The sequence below is a fragment of the Acyrthosiphon pisum genome, chromosome A1 (assembly GCF_005508785.2).
Source record: "Acyrthosiphon pisum isolate AL4f chromosome A1, pea_aphid_22Mar2018_4r6ur, whole genome shotgun sequence".
Classification (NCBI taxonomy): Eukaryota; Metazoa; Arthropoda; class Insecta; order Hemiptera; family Aphididae; genus Acyrthosiphon; species Acyrthosiphon pisum.
Window position 1 is genome coordinate 112,497,745 of NC_042494.1, and position 22,122 is coordinate 112,519,866.

General features: G+C 27.4%; 3 protein-coding genes across 3 annotated transcripts; 2 read left to right on the forward strand and 1 right to left on the reverse strand.

Moving 5' to 3' along the window:
* The first annotated feature begins 1,647 nt into the window (after positions 1 to 1,647).
* Positions 1,648 to 3,433, forward strand: NV135 (beta-1,4-galactosyltransferase-like). Its single transcript, NM_001163255.1, has one exon. It carries the CDS (start codon positions 1,784 to 1,786, stop codon positions 2,771 to 2,773), a length of 990 nt encoding a protein of 329 aa, NP_001156727.1. The 5' UTR covers positions 1,648 to 1,783; the 3' UTR covers positions 2,774 to 3,433.
* A 685-nt stretch (positions 3,434 to 4,118) lies between these two features.
* LOC100161777 (transformation/transcription domain-associated protein) lies at positions 4,119 to 19,374 on the reverse strand. The gene is made up of 28 exons (XM_029488063.1): positions 19,180 to 19,374; positions 18,964 to 19,112; positions 18,806 to 18,897; positions 18,405 to 18,688; positions 18,125 to 18,322; positions 17,866 to 18,048; positions 17,588 to 17,786; positions 17,053 to 17,354; positions 16,283 to 16,464; positions 12,278 to 12,512; positions 11,724 to 11,844; positions 11,499 to 11,632; positions 11,280 to 11,441; positions 10,959 to 11,213; positions 10,606 to 10,882; positions 10,332 to 10,537; positions 9,430 to 9,600; positions 8,298 to 8,438; positions 7,895 to 8,221; positions 7,728 to 7,832; positions 7,311 to 7,661; positions 6,404 to 6,552; positions 6,008 to 6,246; positions 5,528 to 5,904; positions 5,019 to 5,291; positions 4,706 to 4,956; positions 4,476 to 4,647; positions 4,119 to 4,401 (listed from the first exon to the last, which is right to left on the reverse strand). The coding sequence occupies exons 1-28, from the start codon at positions 19,291 to 19,293 to the stop codon at positions 4,219 to 4,221; spliced, it is 5,832 nt and encodes a 1,943-aa protein (XP_029343923.1). The 5' UTR covers positions 19,294 to 19,374; the 3' UTR covers positions 4,119 to 4,218.
* An 868-nt stretch (positions 19,375 to 20,242) lies between these two features.
* LOC107884536 (protein GVQW3-like) lies at positions 20,243 to 21,152 on the forward strand. Its single transcript, XM_016806879.1, has 2 exons — positions 20,243 to 20,249; positions 20,524 to 21,152. Exons 1-2 carry the CDS (start codon positions 20,243 to 20,245, stop codon positions 21,150 to 21,152), a joined length of 636 nt encoding a protein of 211 aa, XP_016662368.1.
* The last annotated feature ends 970 nt before the right edge of the window (positions 21,153 to 22,122 follow it).

The window sequence follows — 22,122 nt, forward strand, 5'->3', positions numbered from 1 at the left end:
CAAAACATTGAAAATATCCCCCGATTTGCTAATCGTATGTGAAACCACCTTGGGCGGCCTCGGAATTAAACAAAGTTGTTAAGAGGGCGTGATACCCGCATGTGTTGTCTCCGTCTTACAAGTGCATAATATAGCAAATTTTACGCTCAGCAGAACACGTGTAGCTCCGATAATTTAAAAATTAGAGTGAGTTGACCTCTTATAAAATCTAAAGATAAGATTATTATCTAGGTAACCTCATATCCTTTTCAGTATATTTTATTTTTAACGCGAGTTATGAGTATTTTAAAATGTATAAAAAAATCATACCTACTATTTATGAAAAAATGCAAATTAGACTTGTTACATTATGTGAAGATTATAAAAACGGTAAAAGAGATAATGAAAATTTCTTAACTGCTGTAGCACACACGATACGATATCATTAATACTTAATTTTGTTAAATAATAATAATTTCATCTCAATAACTTTTTTTTTGTGATAATCAAATTATAATATATTTTTAAAAATAGTTCTTTTTTGCGTGTTCTTTTTTACCGATTACCGCCCAAATATATAGGCGTTTTTAGCTGTATAGCTTTAGTCGTGCTATAGTATCAACTATATTGGGTTTAATTTATGTCTTTATATCAGTTGTATTATTTTGAAATAGGATTTAAAAAATTACATTTCAATTAAATGTTAGGTTACACGTACGATGTACAACTGTATGGATGTCACAGAACTATTATTTCAATAATGGTAGTTTGAAAAATGTTATCTTTAAAAAATTATATTATAAGTTCAGTAATGATTTGCTTTTCTGAAGTGAGCTCCGTTACCGTAGAGCCCCGACCACCGTGCAGGTGCACTGGTTGCACACTTACACTTCCCTTGCACCGACCCTGTTTACCATAAATAATATTCATAGGTATAGGCATATTATAGGATTTACTCTTCAAGACTATAGAGATAAAACCCCGCTTGACCGCTTCAATGGTTTAAAATACTATCCAGTATCTTCAATCGGGAAATCTTTAACCGCTTCCACGATCTTAAATCATGACCGCTTCTGATATAATAGACATAAATATAAAATAAATGTGATAAAGTCCCGAAATTAGTGGCACGATTAAACGGCCACAGGTTGCGCTGCGTACGCTATGGGTTGTTACTTTAAACCTAGGGATTATTCGTGTTTTTTGGAAAATATATGCATTTTTTTGAAGCCATGACCCTACTTGGATTTTAAAACTTGTACGATTGTCGATTACACATTTATATTTTATATTCTACATGTGCATAAAATATGTATAATATTTAAAATAGGTTTAAGTCTGTTATCACGGCTAGTGAAATAGTACAAATCACATATGGCCGTGGTACAAATAGTACTATCTACAACCAAGGTGTATCAATACACCTTGTCTAGAATATTGTTGTATGCTACAACCACGGTTGTATATCTTAAACCGTGGCTACAACCGTCTCTTTGATTAATTATTATCACGATTATTATAAACATTGAGGTTATATTTATAAATTATTTAAACGTATTTTTCCTTATCATGGTTCATAAAAAATTAAAAATTATAATTAGATAGATAATAATTAATAATATAATCCGAATAATTTTATTCTGTGATATAATATTAATAAGTATGTAGATAAATTAATGGTGTATTAATCATATTTTATGTAATTAATAATTATGTGACTTTTAAATTTTAAATTGTAGTTACTACCTTGTTAATGTTAAGTTACTAGTGACTAACGACGAATAGTATCAATAAATCATACAAAATGAATCTCATCTTAAAATATATTAAAAGAAAATTATTATTGTATTGGATCTTAAGAGTTAGTGTGATAAGTATTTTTTTAGTTATTGGTATTGTTGCATATTTTATTTTATTTCCATCAATAATTTACATAAACTCAATTGATATTCCAAGATTTTTAGTCAAGACCAGTGCTGGTGAATATGAACTTCTCAATATTAGTACATGCCCAATAGTTGAAATTAATGAAGAAATAAGTCTTATAAATGTCCAAAAAACTGTTAGCAGTACACAATTAGACTTTATTAAGCAATCTATTTCTTCAGGTGGAGAATGGATGCCAAAACATTGTATACCTCAACATCATACTGCAATCATAGTATGCTATCGGAATCGAACAGAACAACTTCAAACATTTTTATATCATATGCATTCATTTTTACAAAAGCAAAATATACATTATCAAATATATGTTATAGAACAAACATTTGATGCTGAATTTAACCGCGGAAAATTATTTAATGTTGGTTATCGAGAGGTTACAATGCGTTCTCTAGCTGGGTGTTTTATTTTTCATGATGTTGATCTTATGCCAGAAAATATAAATAATATTTATGGTTGTACAAGCTGTCCACGACACATGAGTACTAGTATAAATGTTTTTAATTATAAATTACCATATTATAATATATTTGGTGGTGCTATTGCAATGACACGAAGACAATTTCATGACATTAATGGATTTTCAAATGTGTTTTACGGATGGGGTGGCGAAGATGATGATCTGTTTAACAGAGTTTACCATAGAGGCTATAGAGTTTGTCGATATCCATCATTTATATCAAGGTATACAATGTTAACACACGAAAAAGAAACACCAAATGAAAATAGAATGAAATATTTAAGAAATGGCCCAAAACGATTTTATACAGATGGTGTTGATTCAGTTACTTACAATTTGATCAAATATGAACAATTACCATTATATACAAGAATATTAGTCAACGTTTAAAATAAATATAGTAACTTAAATACAAGAAGAAGCTGACATGAAACTGCATGAGAGTGTGATTCTCCTTGTCTTGCTACACATTTATTTAATAGAGTCAATAGTCATAATAATAAACAATGGAAATCATTATGTATCAAAGACTTTTTTTTATATTTTTACTACTTAATACTTATCACCATTTTTAGGTTAGTTTAATATATTTAAGCATTATATTGGATAATGTATATAATTGATTATTATAAGCCTTTCAAAAAATTACTTATTTTACAACTAACATAAGGTTAGAAACTGTTATGTTAACTATAATTTAACCAATATCACATAGTCTACAATTAAATTAGGTACTTAACCATGTCTAACTCTAAATAAATGTGTTTTGAATTATTAAATTAAGTTATTTACTATACTTCAAAGTGTATGTTTGCATTATAAAAAGTTATATGAAGTATTAAATAAGTCTGATCTTAAATTTAAACATAGATATAATTACTGGAAGAAGTAAAGTGAGAATAGTGGTTATTTTTTAATTTGGGTAGAATATCAAAATTGTTAATATTGCATATTATATTACATTAGTTAGGTAATTGTGTTCATATTCTACTTTAATTTAAAATTGTACTTATAAACCATAATACAAATAAATTTGATGTACATAGATGAATCAAGATCTTATTTATCTATTAAAGAATTTTAAAATTCATATTTTTAGTTTTGTACTAATATTATAGTAGGTAATAAATACTATTGTATTGATTAAATGAAAATATTTATCATAATTATAGTTTTCTTATTGTTGTAATAAACAAATTATCTTTGTACTTAATTGTTTTTCACAAATATTTAAAAAATTTAATTATATATACTCATTTACGAATGGCTGAACAATATCATAGATAAAATTAATTGGTAGCAATACTATCTGTAATAGAATTAAAAACATAGTAACCTTATAATTACTCTGTAACCTTTTTCCCCAAATAATTAAGGCACACAAAATGGTACAATTTGTTTAATCGAGGCATATAGTATTATAATAATTTGAAAAGAGATTGAGAAGAAATCATCTAGAGGCAGTACTCCTACTAAAATGTAATACTATTATTACAATGGCTATTGCTTAAAACAATTGTTTTCGTCAAATTAATAAAAATCATTATCAACATTATTTTTAAACAAAGTTTTTTTTGTGGTTCTATTTAATAAAAAAAAAAAAATGCAGAATAGCAGAATTATTTAGTTAGTAAGTTATGTAAAGTATGTATAAAGTAAAATATCTTTCATAATAAAATATAGAAATATCAAAGTTATTACTAGGTTTTAAATGATAAAGCTTCCTCATTTAAATAATTAGTTACTTAATTTAATTAAAATACTAATAATTGTCTACTCATATACTACATGTGTCATTGGTTGCATTGATCCATATTATATAATATATATTTATTTTATTTTTTATTTACCTGTTGGGAGGCTTGAAGATATGGCAAATGTATATGTGATACAATATGTGGTAATCGTCTCCACTCTCTAATTACATGTATGCTAGCCATTTCTACATTTCGAGTAACATATGGTAAATTTGGTTCATCTGGATGACAAATTGCCAAAAACCCTCTGTATAAATACATCTAATAAATAAAAGTAAATGTTAATACTTTTGAAAATAATAAAATTATAATAAAACAAAATATTTTTACAATACCTTCCACAAAAATTCTTTAGGGCATGTATTATCAACACAACTTAAAGCTTCACTCATTACAAGCCAATCAGGTATACGCCAAGCACTGTCTAGTATTAAAAATGGATTGAGATGACCATTAAGTTTTGAATATTCAAGTAAAATGTCCCACTGATTGAGCTCTTTTGAACATCTTTAACATATAATGTTATAATGTATATAAATATATTTCATTGGAATTAATTACTAACCTAATCCATTGTGATTCCCATAAGCGTGCTTCACTTAAAATCATGACTGATGCAGGAGAACTGGAAAATTCGCTTTGATATTTTTCAATTAAAGATTCATAAGTAGATAAAGCTTGTTCAAATAACCCTTGTTGTTCCAACGCAAGAGCAATTTTAGTCTCTCGATATTGAGCATGTTTTTGCCACAAACCAGCCCACATGTCTTCTTCTTTAAGCTGTTTGTACATCTCTGCTAATGTATCAATGACATCCTATAAACATATATTTAGGATAAGGCAAACATTTTAATTAAAAATTGATGTGTATAACATACTCTCTGTGGAGATATTTCTGGTTCAAATTCATAACAATCTTGTTTCGTTACTTCAAAGATATTATCTATCATCATTTTTTCTAATGACAAAGTTACTCGGTGCCATAAATTATGAGATTTACCAATATACAACATGACACTTGGTTTAAAATGTATTTTTGGTTGGCATTGAAATAATGCTTCAAAGAATGTAGATATAACACTTGGATGAACATCTCTTTGAACAACGTGTATACCACTTACAATAAATTGATTTATTTCAGGTAATAATATCTAAAATAATAAATTTATAAAGAACCAATTTTACTTGATGATTTAATATACATGAATACATGTAAAATATACACATAGTTAATGGTATTCCCAGACAGCATTTTTTTGTTTAATAATATTATTATAACATTATAATAACGAATAATATTAGTATAACGTTATTATAATACTATTATAATATTATCATTACAAAATGCTGTCTGAGTTATAGCATTAAAATATTTTGGAGTAATTACAGTTTTTTGTGTGGAATTTAATGACTCCCAAATTGCAGGAAATAACACAAGCCAAATTTTTTCAGCTAAACTTGAATCCATATGACACAGTTGAGCTATGGCTGAACAGATGTCTCCAAGTTTCATCGCTTCTAGATTATCCATAAATTTGATGTGTCTGCTAATCAATGGTTCTAATTTTCCACCCTCAACAACTTCAATGTTATCAGTCACTATTTGATCAGTGTCCATTGCATACTCTGATTTGACTCCAATATCTTCATTAGTATTGAGAATTTCTTCAATGAATGAAGTATCACAGTTATTGACTAATTCTCTAATTGTTGGTAATTTTGATGAAGTTGATGAATTTGAATCTTTTAATGTCACGGATAAATCTAAAACACATTTAGAAATAATATTAATTTTAATAGTCATAGTTAGAAAAAAATAAAAATGTAAAAACTGTCTGAATTTAATTTATAAGATAAAGTTTCATACTTGAATCAACTGTAGCTAATAATAATTCAATACATTGTTTTATCCAGTAATGAGTCATCATTGGTTCCCAGTTTTGTGAACTCACTATGTATAACAAACGTTCTGGCAATCTGGTATTAATTTGTTGATTGAATAAAGTGAAAAATTTTTCACGGACAGCTGGTTGTGAACATCGTAAACCACTTAAAAAGGCTGCTTCCAATTTATGCCCAAGTTCTGAATTACGTAATTCCTCATCTCTGAAAATTATGTTGATTGAAATAGTTTATTATTATGTTTACTATTTAATAATAATAATAATTCACAATGCAATGTTGGTATTAATTATAAATAGCCATTCTTATATAGTATAAATGGAATCTCCGACATAAAAATTGTTAGATTTAAAAAATTTACCTATAAATGTGAATAATAATATCTAAATATTGAGCATTTAGATCAGGAAACTTTTTTTCAATATGCTGCATAATTTTTACCAATAGTATAGATTTTTCACGCAAATTAGGTCCCTCATTTGGAGGATTATGCATCCATTCTTCTAACATCTAAAATATAATAATTAAAGCTTATAATAATATTTGTATTTAAATATTAAACTAGACATTTTTCTACTATAATAGATTGGTTAGTTATATTTAAAAATATCAAACTAAACAACATAAATATAAATATGAACCAAGACTACCAAGTTATTTAATTTTATAGTATTATATAAATAATTTAGTGTAAAATATGCCCCATTTACAGATTCTTAAGCAATAGCGCTAATTTAGTTATTGAGCTTTACAAAATATATTTTTACACCAACATTTTGTATTCAGCGGGGACCTTATATTTTTTTAATCAGTATTTATTTATTGATATATTTTTGATTGATTTATTTAGTATAGTTTATCTGTTTATTGCTAAAATGTTTTTATATGTTTTTATATGTTAATTTATTTTATTTAATTTAACAATAAACAAAATATTTTGATAGGCTATTAACAATCCCAACAAACCAATGTGTAATGTCCCCTATCTAAAAACTTTAGTAAATATTAAAATCCACTTATAATAATAATGATCTTTCCTCTAAAACTCCCTTCATTGTATCAACAGATAGTGCCGAAGAGAACTCTTTTACCTTTGATGTTATGATAATAAATTCAATTTATAAAAAAAAAAAAATAAAATGTCAGTAGCCAGTAGGTGTGCCACCACCATTGAGAAGTTTTTTGGTTTTCCTCAATGTAAATTTCTTATTGTACATTTTTTGTATTATTTGTAATGGAGAAAAAAAAAAAAAAAACATAAAACATACTTTTAAAATTGTTTTCATTATTCTTGAATCATTTGTTTTTTCAATCAATCCAACAAGAATAGTCCCAATAAATGTTTTTCGAGTTTCAATGTGCATGTTTGTAACTCTGTTTTTCATCAAATCTAAACTTTGAATAACTAGCTCACTTATTCCCATTGAAGACTCAGTGTTTGTAGATTGTGGCTGTTCACGACATACTTTTTGTAGAACATGTACAAATCGTGAAGACAAGTTATCAATAAAAGCTGCATTATTAGCACTGGCAGCCTTTAACATTATTACACATGTTAAAAATCGATTATAATTTTGAGATATATTTTTCTCAAAATTGTTCAAACTTTCATCAATTAACTGAAATTTACATATAATAATTAATTTTTATAATATTAACACATTGTAATAAATACAATAACATACCACATTTATTAAAATGTATAGTTCTTCAAGTTCACTAAGATAAGGTTTTATCATAGGAAAACTATAAATTAAACGTGTAAGAAATGCATGTGCCATTCGTCCAATCTAAAACAACAACATGTATCCAAAATAAAATGTAATAATAAATATATTACTGTTGCAATTACCTTCATATTAGTAGTGCTAATGCATTCATATAATGCTTTTTGAAGTGGTTTGATTGCGATTAAAAATTGTTCTTTTGGTAAAGTCGATAAAAAAAATGTTAAGACATCAAACGCTGATGCAATATTTGCAACAGACATGGCAGTAGTAGGATTATTAGCAGCTGGTTCCAAAGTTGATACAGCATAAAATGTTTTGTCCATCCATGCTAATTTGATTGTATCAATACATCTCGACATTAAAGCTTCTGACTTCAAAGCAGTTCTTAATAATGCAATACATCGTTTAGATAGTAGTTCTGCCAAACCTCCAGCAACACCATCATTTACCTAAAATTATGAAATTGTTCACAAATGAATAAATAATTAAAATTTATTAATAAACCATACAAATTAAAAAACAAACCTGACAAGAAATTTTGGCTAAAAAGTTGAAAACAACTGCGAAATCATTTTTATTAATAGGTATATCTTTGTCATTATCATCCGACTGTAATAGGACTGAAGGTTCAAGTTTAATTTTTTTTACAAATCCTTCCATAGAATTCTAAAATATATAATATAATGTTTGTAAGTATACTATAAATGTACACCAATACTAGGTTGAACAAAGTTTAGAATAAAAAAAAAAGCATTTAATTATATTATTTTAAAGTTAGGTAATATGCAAGAGTAAGAGAAATTGAAAAACATATTATAATGAGTCAAATAACGTATGGACAAATGATGTTGTGATAAACAAATAAAATTGAGATTAGGAATAAAAGTAAAATAATTAAAAATTGCAGTTATTAAAATGGTATACTGGGGATGACAAATTTTCTGAAGATATGCGTCAAAAATTTAACTGATAATAACTGATTTTTTTCCCATGTGCCATTAAATTATGTAAAATATTATATTTATATATACAAAAAAGAAAAGAATTGTGGTATATTATTGTATATTATTCATTATTAAAAATAAAATTTAATATAATAAGTATTTAAATTGTTTGTGCACTATGTATTTGCCATCTCTCGTATACATAATTTAGTAAAAAAAAAAACAAGAAAACGGGAAAATTTGAAATAATGTCTGGAGTAGATTTGGCTAAGAATTGTGGTGCCCAAAATTTACCTTTCTGTTTACTTCATATCTAATTAAAAATGGATTTAATTTTCTAATTGAACAATTGTAATTCTTAATATCATACATACAACAAATGAATGACTCAACTTATATTAAAAAAGACAACAAATAAATATGATAGTTCATAGGTTATGATTACAATAATTGCCAAACATGAAAATTATAATATTATTGTGTAAATATTAAAATTGTGGTACAATACATCTTATAAATTCACCAGAAATAAAAAATAACTGTAATATAATATATATATAAAACTATTGTAAATTTGGTTTGGCTAATAACAGAAACAAGTTATCCGATGTTAACAAAAAAAGACTTGCCTTAGAGTTGATTTGAAAATTACAAACAAGAAAAAGGGAAAAGCAAAGACCGTATAAATATTTATAATGGTTTGATACATTTACCTCAGCTGCATTATTTTCATCTCTAATTCGCTGTAATTCCCATTTTATAATAACTTCAGCCATTTCTACAGCTAATTTTTTGTGTTCAAAAGTGGCAGATGACATAAAACCTAATCTCTGCATTGCATTTAACATATGTTGAATAAGTCTATGTCTGATTGGATAATATACCTATAAAATAACAACTTAACATGTAGCACTAACAAACGAAATTTAATTAGGGGCCTGGTGTGACTCGGTGGTTGGTATGTCACTAACGTCTTCTGAGGACAGTATCAGCCGGTGTTGCTATAACCCGGATGGGTGACCACACGGGTTTTTAGTGACAAATCCTCACCCTATATGTACATGTTCCTCAACCAACCATACCCCCCACCCACCAATCAAAATGCTAATGGCCTTAGTTACCAATGTTTAAGATCAATAAAAAAATGTTTTTTTAATAATTTATATTTCTTTATAAATATAAAAATGTATTTATGAATTGTTTTTAAATTTTAATTTCAATACTTTAGTTAAAATAAAAATTTTACAAAGGACCTTTAAAACATACTCTTTATGGGTTGGAGAGAGAAATCAGTTACTTGCAACATAGATACACCCTAAAATGCTCTGACATCAAAAGTGTATCACCACCAAGATACCTTATTAACCCAGACTGCAATTTTTTGTTTAATAATATTATTTTAACATTATAATCACAAATAATATTAGTATAACGTTACTATAATATTATTGTTACAAAATGCTGTCTGGGAACTTCAATAGAGTATAAGTGACAAATGTTGTGATTCTCAAGGTGGAATCTTTACTTTATGTACTAAAATATACTTTTTTTAAGGCTAAGACTAATTAAAAAAAAAAAAGTAACTAAATATAAATATAGATTAATTAAAAATTACATTGTAATGTCTGACAACCAAATGCAACACATGAAATAGTTGTTGCATCAAATGAGCTTCTTCAACAATAATTTTCTTTGTACACTGACATAATAATTTATTTCCATTGTTCATACGAATAGATAGTGCAGGTGTTATTAAATCCAATGCTTGTCTAACAACAATTCTCACTTCAACATGATATGCTTTAAGTAGTTCATGAAATACTATAAAATTAAAAATGTTAATACTTATATAATATATCTGTTATCAAAACAATTTCCTATTTTTATACCTTGTAAAATTATTCGGCTATTAACATGATATGAAGCAACTATGTATGACAGTAACAAATGGCCACTGTAACGAGCAGTTGGATCAACACAAGATTTTTCTAATAAACATGGCCAAGCATAACTCATTACTCGTTTTAAATTTTCGCAGAGTCCATCTGGACTAAATGCACTTTCTTTATTTACAGGAAAATCATCAACTAACATACATCCAAGTTGTAATAGATGAATGCGTATGCTATCTTCACCGATTCCTGGTGGTACTTCATGTACAATTAACTAAAAAAAATGTAATTAATTAATTTACACATAAATTAAAGCTGAATTTATTTGAAATATAAAAATAGTATAATACCTGATATATATAAGATGTAACAATGTTTCCAGTTGAATCTGATGGATCTGATGTACCATGAATTAAGGCTTGTTGTTCATTATTTTCATAGCTAGCCGAAACAGAAGGTAGTATGATATACTGTAAGATTTTGGATTTGAAATGATTACTCATGTTATTATCTTGAAATATTTCGACAAAACGAAAGAATGCTGTACGTTTCCATTGAGGAGAGAAGGTTTTAGCAACCGTTTCTTCTAAATAAATTCTTAAGAACTAAAAAAAAAAATAAACTGATATAAATAAAATAGAATTTTAAAATAGTTTTTAATTTTAACTTGCCTGAAAATCAGATATAAATCTAAAACAGAATGCTTTGATCAAATGGAAAAGTAAATCTACTTGATTAGGATTATGAATAAAATACTGAAGTAACACTTTTGCTAACATTTTTGGCTCATTCCAGTGAGAGAATTCAAGATATCCAGGATTCAAAAAATGTTCCTTTAAAAATTATATAATTAATTTTTATTTATATTAATTTAATAATTATTTCTTTACTTGGTAGTGTTCAGACGCCCATAGTTCTGATAAAGATATAATTAAATCGGTTTGATTATAAATCCATTTTTTATCTAGCCGTACAATAGAATTGATAATTCTAACAGTTTCATATTCAATAACTTTAGAAGAATCTAAATAAATTTATCAAAAAAAATTTCATTGATGAATAATAATTGTAAATGCATATTAATTGTAAATAAATTTAAAATAGTATTTAGTCACCTGAATGAGAAGTTGTAATTAACTCATTAAGCCTACGTCCACTACCTTGAAGAGCTTCTCGTATTGTTTGACATTTTTCATTGGCAATCATCATGTGTAAATATTTTACCCAATTGGGTTCCTATATCATAAAATAATTATAAAATTATTGATTATTCTTGTTTATAAATCATTAAAATAAGATACTTTTTGTCTTAAAAGGACATTATACCCGCATATGTTGTCTCCGTCTTAAAACCATACGACATAGCAAATTTTCGTTCACCAGTTTCAATGGTGCGCTGTTAATTTTGATATTAGAGTGAATTAACTTATCATTAAACTTTAAGGTAAGAAAGTTATCTGTGATCTCTCGTTTGTTTTTTATGATATTCTAATTTTTAATTAAATTAATAGTATTTTCAAATATTAATATTTTACATACTCATAACTCATTTAAAAATTAAAATATAGTAAAAACTAACGAGAGAACACAGATAATGTTTTTACCTAAAAGTAAGACAACATATGCAGGTACGGTGTCCTCTTAAATATTTAATTAAACAATTTCTTACCTTCATATGATTATCTTGTAAAAATAGTTGTACAATTTGAGTTGGATATTTAAGCAAACATCCTAAAAGTGGTGTATGAAATGGAGATAGTATGCTCACCTGAAGACTTTTTTCACTATCCAAAACTAATCTACATAGTGATTCAATGTGCCTATAATTGGCAACAGGTAATTGTTTATACATTTCAATAATAATCACCATTATTGACTCATAGTTCCCGCTCTTTGAAATTCCTAATTTAATAAATACATTGATATATAAGTTTAAAACATTAAATAGTGGCTTGGTGTGGCGCGATCCGTACACTCAACTGCGTAAATGCTCTGAGTGTACATTTTAGCCGGTGTTGCTAGTTTCCGGATGGGTGATAACCCAGGATTTTTAGCTACAAATCCTTGCCACATATACAAACGTGTTTTAACCAACCGTTCCCTCCCCCTACAAACAAATAAAAACAGCTAATGGCCATAGTTGCCAGACTTAAGCTCAATACAAAAAAAAAAAAAACAATAATGTATAAGTTAGATGACAAAATTCTAAGATTGATTGATGATAGATATATGGCTTATAAAGATGTATCCAAACAAAAAAAAAATAGATATAAGTTTATTTTTGTGTCCATTATGTGTCCATTTACAAATTTGATTGGTGACATCAACAAATTGCCAATCTTGTTAAGTATTTGAATAAAAGTATTTGAAAACTTTTTAAGTATTCGAATATTTTTTTAATAATTTTTTTAAAAAGTATTTTTTATTCATTAAAAAAATACTTTTTTTCCGTTCCAGAAAAATAATTTTAAATTTGCAACAAGACATATTATAAATCATGAACATTTTATTCTTTGAACGAAATATAATATTGGCCCATGATATGATTATTTTTATAAACATCAATGTGTTGTATCCAGTATGACATATATCGGCCGTATCATATGTGGTCAAAATTTATAAATAACTTATGATTACGATGTATTTTTAATGACTATATAATAAATGTTAATTACCAACCATTCAAAAACTGACAAAAACTAGTTGTGAAAAAATGTATTCTAATAGTATTTGAATACTTTAAAAAGTATTCGAATATGTATTCTGAACATATTTTTTAAGAACTATTTGAATCTGAACTATTCTGAATACCTTAATTCTTATTTATTCGAACATGTATTCCGAATACAAAATTAAAGTATTCTTTACAAGACTGCATATTGCCTTATACTGAAATAAATTATATACATTTTACATCACATATTTTTCATATGATAATGCATATCATTGCATATGTTAATAATAGACACAAAAAATGAATGTTATATGGTATATTTAAGAGATCGTTACACCCGCATGTGTTGTCTAAATTATGTCAATCCATTTGATTTGTAGCACCATTTAAAAATAACGCATGCTATCATAAGTTCTCTTCCATTGCCGTGAGCCCATAGGCAGCACTTGGCTCTAATTGTTGGAGGGGCAAAAATTAATCATAATTTACTGACCCATTTAAAATGATAAGTTTATCTCTCAATATTTTTTTTTTTGGGGGGTAGGGGGGCACTAAGTGACATTAAATAGATGACTGCAATGTATAGCATATTTACTGCATATTATTATTATTAAGTATAAAAATGTTTAGATAATTATAATTATATTGATTAATAATTGAGAAACGCCTCTGAAAGAGCGCATAGGTATTTTTATTATAATAATAACCATCTGAGGGAACAGCAGTTAATCTATTTCAGTTATTGACAACGCCAAAGATACAAAATCAGAAACTGGCCAAATGATAAACAATACAATTAACAGAAATTCACTGCATATGAATGTATTTATGTATAATTCAGGTAATTAAGTAAAGAAAGAGCAGATTTGGTCTCTATGTAGATATAACATTACTTTGATAGGCAGACTTTTTTGGAGGGGGTCTGTGGCTTTTTTACAGGTAGGTTAGGTGTTTGTTGCATTAGTATTAAAGATAGAAAATATTTGTAATATAACTTATTTTTCATGTATAAATCAATAAAACAATGTATGAATTATAGGTAAAACAAACATTTTACACCTTTAACAACTTAAACACAATATTATTTTGTTACAATATAAATATTCAATTTTAGGAAAATATCTTTGCTTCTTTAATTTTAAGATAAAATAAGAAATTAATTAATCAGGGGTCAGGGGCAGATTGGGCCTGTAAGAGCCTACTGACCTACAATTATAGAAGGCCCCACATTCAGGAAGATTCAGAAGTGAAATTAGTATTTCTGGTTAAACACAGCTGTGAATCATGGAAAGTAAAAAATTATTAAATGTATATACATAATTCTTATTATAAACTAGTTGATCCTGTGCACTTTGTTGCCCATTAAAAATACCAACTCTATATGAATAATATGTTTTATTTTATAACGAGCTGATCCCGTGCACTTTGTTGTCCGGCAACCAATAATTATTATTTAATAGCTTCACAATCCATGGTAACCATTTATAAAAAAAAATTTCCATCGGCAATCTCAAAACCCTGTTGGAGCACCTCCCGGGGCTAGTCCTCTCTCCTTTTAATTAAAGAATTTGCCTATATTCTGCCTAGAGGTCTAATTTATCTATATATATATACAAATATCTGATCCCGTGCACTTTGTTGCCCATTAAAATTGCCTACTCTATTTGAAAAATGATTTTTTTACATATCACCATGGCAGCCATTTATATACAAAACATTCCATCGGAAATTTCAAAATAATAATATATAACTGGTTGCTATGGTAATATGGACACACACACTGACATACATTTATTTTTATATAATATATAGATTAGTTTTGTACTCATATAATATCTATTTCAAAATTTAAATTGAAACAGCACCTGTTGTACTTTACATTGTATTTTAAGTCCCCATAGTTTACTCTTTAATAATAGATAGACATTCAACAAATTTCGAATAATATTTACATAATCTACCACAAATCATAATACCAACTGTAAATACATTACACTAATAATATATTATTATAACTCCATCATTAAATTCAGAAATTACAATTGAGGATAATATAGATTTAAGATGTGCTATCTCTTAATTATGGCTCCTTGGTTCTTAATAATGAAGGGCCTGTCCCCCTGTAGTACAGGGACGTACAATCTTACAGGACAGTCTATCCCTGTTAGGAGTAGTCTAGGAGTTGTATCAATTGCAGACAAAATTAGGGAGAACTATGGAAATTAATGTAAAAAGAAATAGAGGAAGAGGAAAATCAAAGAAGAGAATGATATTATGAAAATAGCAAGTGTAAGTAAAGAAGATATGGGTGACAGATAGGGCTGCTACCTTTGAAAGATGGCAAACCCGAAGGCAGACCTGACAAGCAGAAAAAATATCATCAACAAAACATCTCTGTAGGCCGTAGGCCAGGCATGTCAAACTCAAAGTATTAACTGGGCCAAATATATTGAAAAGCTTACAGACCACACATAAAAATGTATAAAAAAAAAAAATTCACTAATTTATTAGCTGCGTGATTGACATGCATGCCGTAGACCAATACACCTAATACTTATGAGTTATGAGTTTATGAGGTTAGGTAATGAACTGCAAGTAATAGTTTACGTTGGTAGGTACAGTAAGTACTTATTTTACAACAACTCGGAGAATAATTCACTAGACCCATAGCCCATAGTTATATATGTAAAATCAGAGTATCTGGATGAAACTCAGCTCTAACACAGATCTCTATGGAGGTATAGGACAATGGTGCCCGAAGTAGTATAGTTGGGAGTGAAGGACAAAGGAAGAGGATATGAAGAAGATCTTAATGTCTTATAATTCAAAGCAATTTTTAACAATATCTTAAATTAAGTTAATAACCTTTTCTTAAAGATAAGCATGCATTAGAATTCGAAATAACACATATTTATAATGTATGCCGAGATATTATATTAATATGATTACAGTATGATAAAAATATATAAATATTTTCTTAGATGGTTATTTAAAATTACCTTTTTCGTTTGGATTAGAACTTCAAACATTTTTTTCATTATTTCCATTAAATGTGTACAAAACATATCACTAAAGCTGGTAGGAAACAACTGAACTAAATACCATAAACGCCTTGTTCCACTTAAAGTTAAGTTTCTATAATCGCCTAAATCTCCTAATTGTTTCTTCATCAATTCGTGGACCTAAAATAAATAATATATAAATGTAGTGGTTTTTTTTATCACTTTAGTTTATTAAATGATTATGATAATATATCAATTATGATTTTGAACATTTTTATATTTATTACACATATCGAATGTGTGCACTAAGTATATATTTTTTGATCATTTTTTTTTATTTTAAAATGAAGAGTTAGGAAAGCTCACTAGGCAAACTCGTTAAATTCTCAGTTTCTAAACATATTTTAATACAATGCAATGAACTATAATTCTATACTACATATACAATTTAAAAATAATTATTCGGTAACCTTTTGTTACCTATTTTTTTTTTAATATTGGCTAGTGGCTACCATGAATCTATATTAAATACTCATATTTTGATATTTCTTAATACTTGCTAGTATGAATTTAATTTAAATAGAAGCGCAGTTATAAAATCTTATTTCAAACAATCATAACTATGTATTGATAACTAACAGACAGATGGACACAACAAGGATATAAGGTGTTTTAAACCTATGTTTAAAAACCCAAAACTATAATTATATGATCAAAAATTTATAGTTAATTTATAAATAACCAACCTTTGTAATTAGGCTTACTTACCATTGGCATATCAATTTGTGAAGTAGAAACAAATTTTCTCAAACATTGAAATGCTGTTTCTTGTAAATCTGGATTATTTTTATCTAAAGCACCATACAAAGCATGAAAAATTCTACTTTTAACTTCAGGTTGAGGAATATAATAACAAGCAGCAAGCGCTCTCATTCCAGCTTGACGTAATAATAACATTTGTCCTGGATTCATTGTTTTATATCCTGGTAACTTAGACATAGCTGAATCACTGGCTTCGCAAAGATTAGAAACTTCATGATAAAATAAATTGTGTTCTTTTATATTCAAATCTGTTATTGAAAATAAACATCGAAATAATAATTAAATTTTTTAAATTATGAGAATAGTTAATAATCAACCAAAAATCACTTGATTTATATTATGTTTAATTTTTATAAAAATCAGTGGATAGTCTAAAGAATATTGATTGTAGAAATAATAAATATAATATATGGAATAAGTAACAATTAATCAATAGCATAAGATAAAATTCACTTTCTCCACATAATTTATACTAATTTACCTATTGTAAATAATCGAGGTAATAAAGAGGTACAGAAAGTGTTTCCTTCCATCATCCCAATTTGTGCTTTAAATCCTTGATGACGTAATAAATGCTTTCTAAGAGGTATGATTTCTGATAACCCTTCTTTATGCGGTTCCATAACTTGAGTTACAGTGATTCCTTGAGCAGATGCTATCACACCCAATAAATGTGTGGACTATAAACCAATTATTTAACAAAAAATTGAAATGGATTATATTTAAATAAATATATGCAATACATAATAAAATACATACATGATTTCTAAGTAGATCATTAGGACTTGTTACTTGACGAATTAGTTCATAAGTAACTTCATGTATAGCCTTTTTCTGTAAAGCTTGAAGTTGAGAACCCGAGTTCTGATCTAGAGGTGATGCTGCTTTCCGTAACATATTTTCTAAATTTTTTTTAGCTTCGTCTAAAACTCCATTAGAAACCTATTGGAAATAAATATTAAATAATTTGTAAGTACAAAGTATTTCCATAAAATGTTTATCTTCTCATACGACATACATCACCAGATAAATCCATGATAACAAAGAGTTGTGCTTTAACAAATAAATATAAATGTTCAAACACCCATTGTGAAGACATGCTGCTATAAAAAAATTGTATTGCATAACATCCTCCAAATTTTGTATACCAAGCACGATCATAACATAAAGCACATAACTTATCAACCATGTATTCCATATAAGGTAATTGACATGCCTAAAAAAATACAATTGTTTAACTATGCAAATATAACCTAATATAACTTTGAATAATATTAAAATAATTAATGTTTAATTACTCTTTCTTTGGATCCCATAATAATTGTAGCCGTGTTTAAAATAATTGTTAGAGCCAATCTTGCCGGTTTTAAAAGTTCTTTTTCTTGATAGCTCATAACAGTTGCCATTGAGTCAATTAATACTAGTGGATCCATACCAAATGAACACTTTTCATTTTTTTCACTGTTTACTAATGGTCCTGCTTGTTGAGAAATTGCCACCATAGTATAGCGCATTACAACATCAAGCAATGTTCCTAAAGCTGTGTCTCTAAGTTCTTTAACTGCTGCACTGACAAAAATACCTATCACAAATAAACAAGTCAATCATAAATCTTAATGAATCAGTTAATCCCTAAATAATTTCTGTAACATAATAATATAAATAAACAAATTAAAATAATAATGATAAAAATGTTTACCATTTAATGCCATTACATAAGTATTTCTTACAACTGGATCTGGATATTTGTAAACTGTCGAGTGGAAGTTTGATATTTTTCCTTCTTTGAAACTTAAATGATTATTTAAACATTAGGTCTATTTTTTAAAAACTAATTTCTACAACTTATGTACTCACCTAGGATGAGAAAAAAATTTCATTAAAACTGATTTATCGTCATTTGATAATACAGATGCCGCTAAAAATGATTTTATTACTTCCCAACATTTTTTACGATAGTATGGATCAGTTGATGTTTTAAGTGATTCTGCAGCAGTTTCAATAGCCTTAAAGTAATCATAAAATATATTTGAGAAACTAAATTTAATTATACTCATATAAATATTTACAAACCATATCAACATTAAATGTTACTGATTCAGTATGTTCATTAAATTTAATGATAATAGCTGGTTTTGTTGACTGTCTATGCATTGAATAATCCAGTCGTTGAGGTTCAGTCATCATCTTACGATTACCACCACCAAATTTCCCTAAAACTCTAGATAAATATAAAAATGAAATTACTTAATGCTTATTAATAATTACTAATAAAATATATTTTACAAAAAGATAGGCTTATTCAAATACACCACTACATTTAACTGGATTTTCCCACTTATTAATATTTTTTTATTATTTATATGGTATATACAATCTGTTCCTTTAGGAACAATAAGAATAAGTGGTAATAGAAAAAAAAAAGTACATGATTATTTAATTAAAGGATTCACCCAGTATTACTCCACTACCCTTACTTAATGACTTGTAAATATTAAACACTAACATAAGTTAGTTGGATTTTAGGTTCTGAGCAGAGCAATAAATGTATTGATTTTACAATATTTTATTTTGTTAAAAAGTCCTTCAATATTATAAAGTGTAGTTTTTAGTAATACATTTTCAAGAGTGAAAAAAGTACCTGCTCTTGTAGTATGCTATAATCAAAAAAACTGTATGTAGGTATTTAGTATGTTAACTAACGGAAAATATGACATACCAGTCATACTTACTCCTATATACAGTATTATTTAATTTTATTACCGCAAAGTATACATAACTTGAGTTATTAAGATAAACAACATATTACAATGGTCATACAATACTATAGTAGCTAAATAGTCATCGTGAAAACTGGTAAAAATCCAAGACTGAGCAAGTTAACTATTTTTTAACTCGTTAAGTTAATTTAATATGGAAAAATGTAAGTTAAACTTAATGTTAAAAGTTACCTTAATTTTTTTTTAACTTTTATAAGTTAACTTAGTTAAAAATCCGCTACTTTTTTTTCATATAAAATTAATAATTATACCTACTTTTTATTAAAATTAACAAATTACATAGTAATTCAATAAATGTATGTATTGAAATGAATTACTGTAGGTACTTATACTGTAGGTATCTACTTTAATCAATGATGAAAGGTACGTAAATCGTAATGGTCCACAACACTCACAACTCTACTAATTATCAAATTATGTAGTAGGATCAAAAACTTACCGGAATTTATTTAAAGAAAAAAAACAATTTTTCTTATCAAATATCTAATTATTGGAATTAAGAGTAGACATTATTAGCTATCTGTAGGTTTTGTCGTTAAAATTACATTAGTCTCATGTGAGCCGTAATCGTTTACACATATTTTCAAAATGTCAAAATTTGAACAACGCGCTAACATTAAATTTTGTTTTAAACTAGGAAAAACTGCTGCAGAAACTCTTGAATGTTTAAAAACAGTTTATGGTGATGAAGCATTAGAGAAAACAGCTGTTTATGATTGGTTTAAACGGTTAAAAAATGGTCAAGAGTCACTCGAAGACGAAGAGCGGAGTGGCCAGCCGTCAACTTCAAAAAATGATGAAACAATCGAAAAAGTTAAAAATTTGGTGCGATCAGATCGTCTTTTACGCATTCAAGATATGGCAAATGCATTAGGAATATCGTATGGTTCAGTTCAAAACATTTTGAAGGATGATTTAGGAATACACATTTGTGCAAAATTTGTTCCACGCATTTTGACCAAAGACCAAATGGAAAACAGAAAATTGATTGCCGCTGAACTTTTCGAACGTTCCGTAAATGAAAAAGATTTGTTGTCAAAAATTGTTACAGGAGATCAAACTTGGGTTTACGCTTATGACCCAGAGACAAAATTGCAGTCATCAGAATGGCACACAACAACGTCAACGAGGCCAAAAAAATCACATGTTTTCAAATCACAATTGAAGGTAATGTTGATTGTGTTCTTCGACAATGAAGGGTTAGTTCACTGGGAATTTGTACCTAATGGACAAAAGTCAACTCAAGTTTTTATATTGAAGTTTTAAAGCGTTTAAGAGATTCAATTCGGCGAAAAAGGCAAAGAAAATGGGAAAATGATTGGCTTTTGCATCATGACAATGCACCGTGCCACTCGTCTTTTGCAGTTCGTCAATTTTGAATGGATAAAAAAATGTCTACAATTCCACAACCCCCGTATCGCCAGACATTGCTCCATGTGATTCTGGCTGTTTCCAAATCTAAAACTTGGACTCAAAGGTGAACGACGATTGAAGACATTAAAGTTAACGCGACAGCGAATCTCAGGGCCATTCCAATAGAGGGATACCAAAGATGTTTCCAGCAGTTATAAAGTCGTTGGAGTAAGTATGTCTGTGTTGAAGGACGATATTTTGAAGGAGATAAGTAGATTTATATTTAAATTGTATACATAAAAAAATAAAATGAAATTCCGGGAACTTAACTAACTACTATTAAAACTTTGATTGTTTTCAAGTTTATTATTATTTATTATTTTCCATACAAATATACATTTTAAAAATATTTGACTAATAATAGAGAATAATTGACAGTTGTAAGACACTATGGATCGTTCTATGGTATTGACCAATAAGTTAATAATATATGATAGTATTGTAACAATTAATTATATATTATCCTAAGTGAAAAAATTATTTTAAACAACCATATTACTAAATATAGTATGCCTGGTCAAGTAAATTATAAAATATCCTTAGACATATATGCAGACAGAACATTTCCACTAAGAAACATATTTAGGATGCAAAAATGTATTATTGAATTAAAATTTTAAAAAAAAACCACTACAGCGACCTGTTACAAGGTACACCTAGTTTAAGTACTAACTAAACCTACCATAGAGTGGTAAGACTTTGTCGGTTTTAGATTCTGAGTGGAACGATGAATGTATTGATTTTACAATGATGTGTGTTTTTTATTTTTTTATACATCTTAAAATACTCATAACTCGCGTTAAAAATAAAATATACTAAAAAG

Coding starts and splice junctions, on each gene's coding strand:
- NV135 (NM_001163255.1), top strand. CDS start 1,784: ATGAATCTCATCTTAAAATATATTAAAAGAAAATTATTATTGTATTGG.
- LOC100161777 (XM_029488063.1), bottom strand. CDS start 19,293: ATGATGACTGAACCTCAACGACTGGATTATTCAATGCATAGACAGTCA. Junction 19,113..19,179: donor TAACATTTAATGTTGATATG/GTTTGTAAATAT, acceptor GATTACTTTAAG/GCTATTGAAACTGCTGCAGA. Junction 18,323..18,404: donor TTATGGGATCCAAAGAAAGA/GTAATTAAACAT, acceptor GTATTTTTTTAG/GCATGTCAATTACCTTATAT.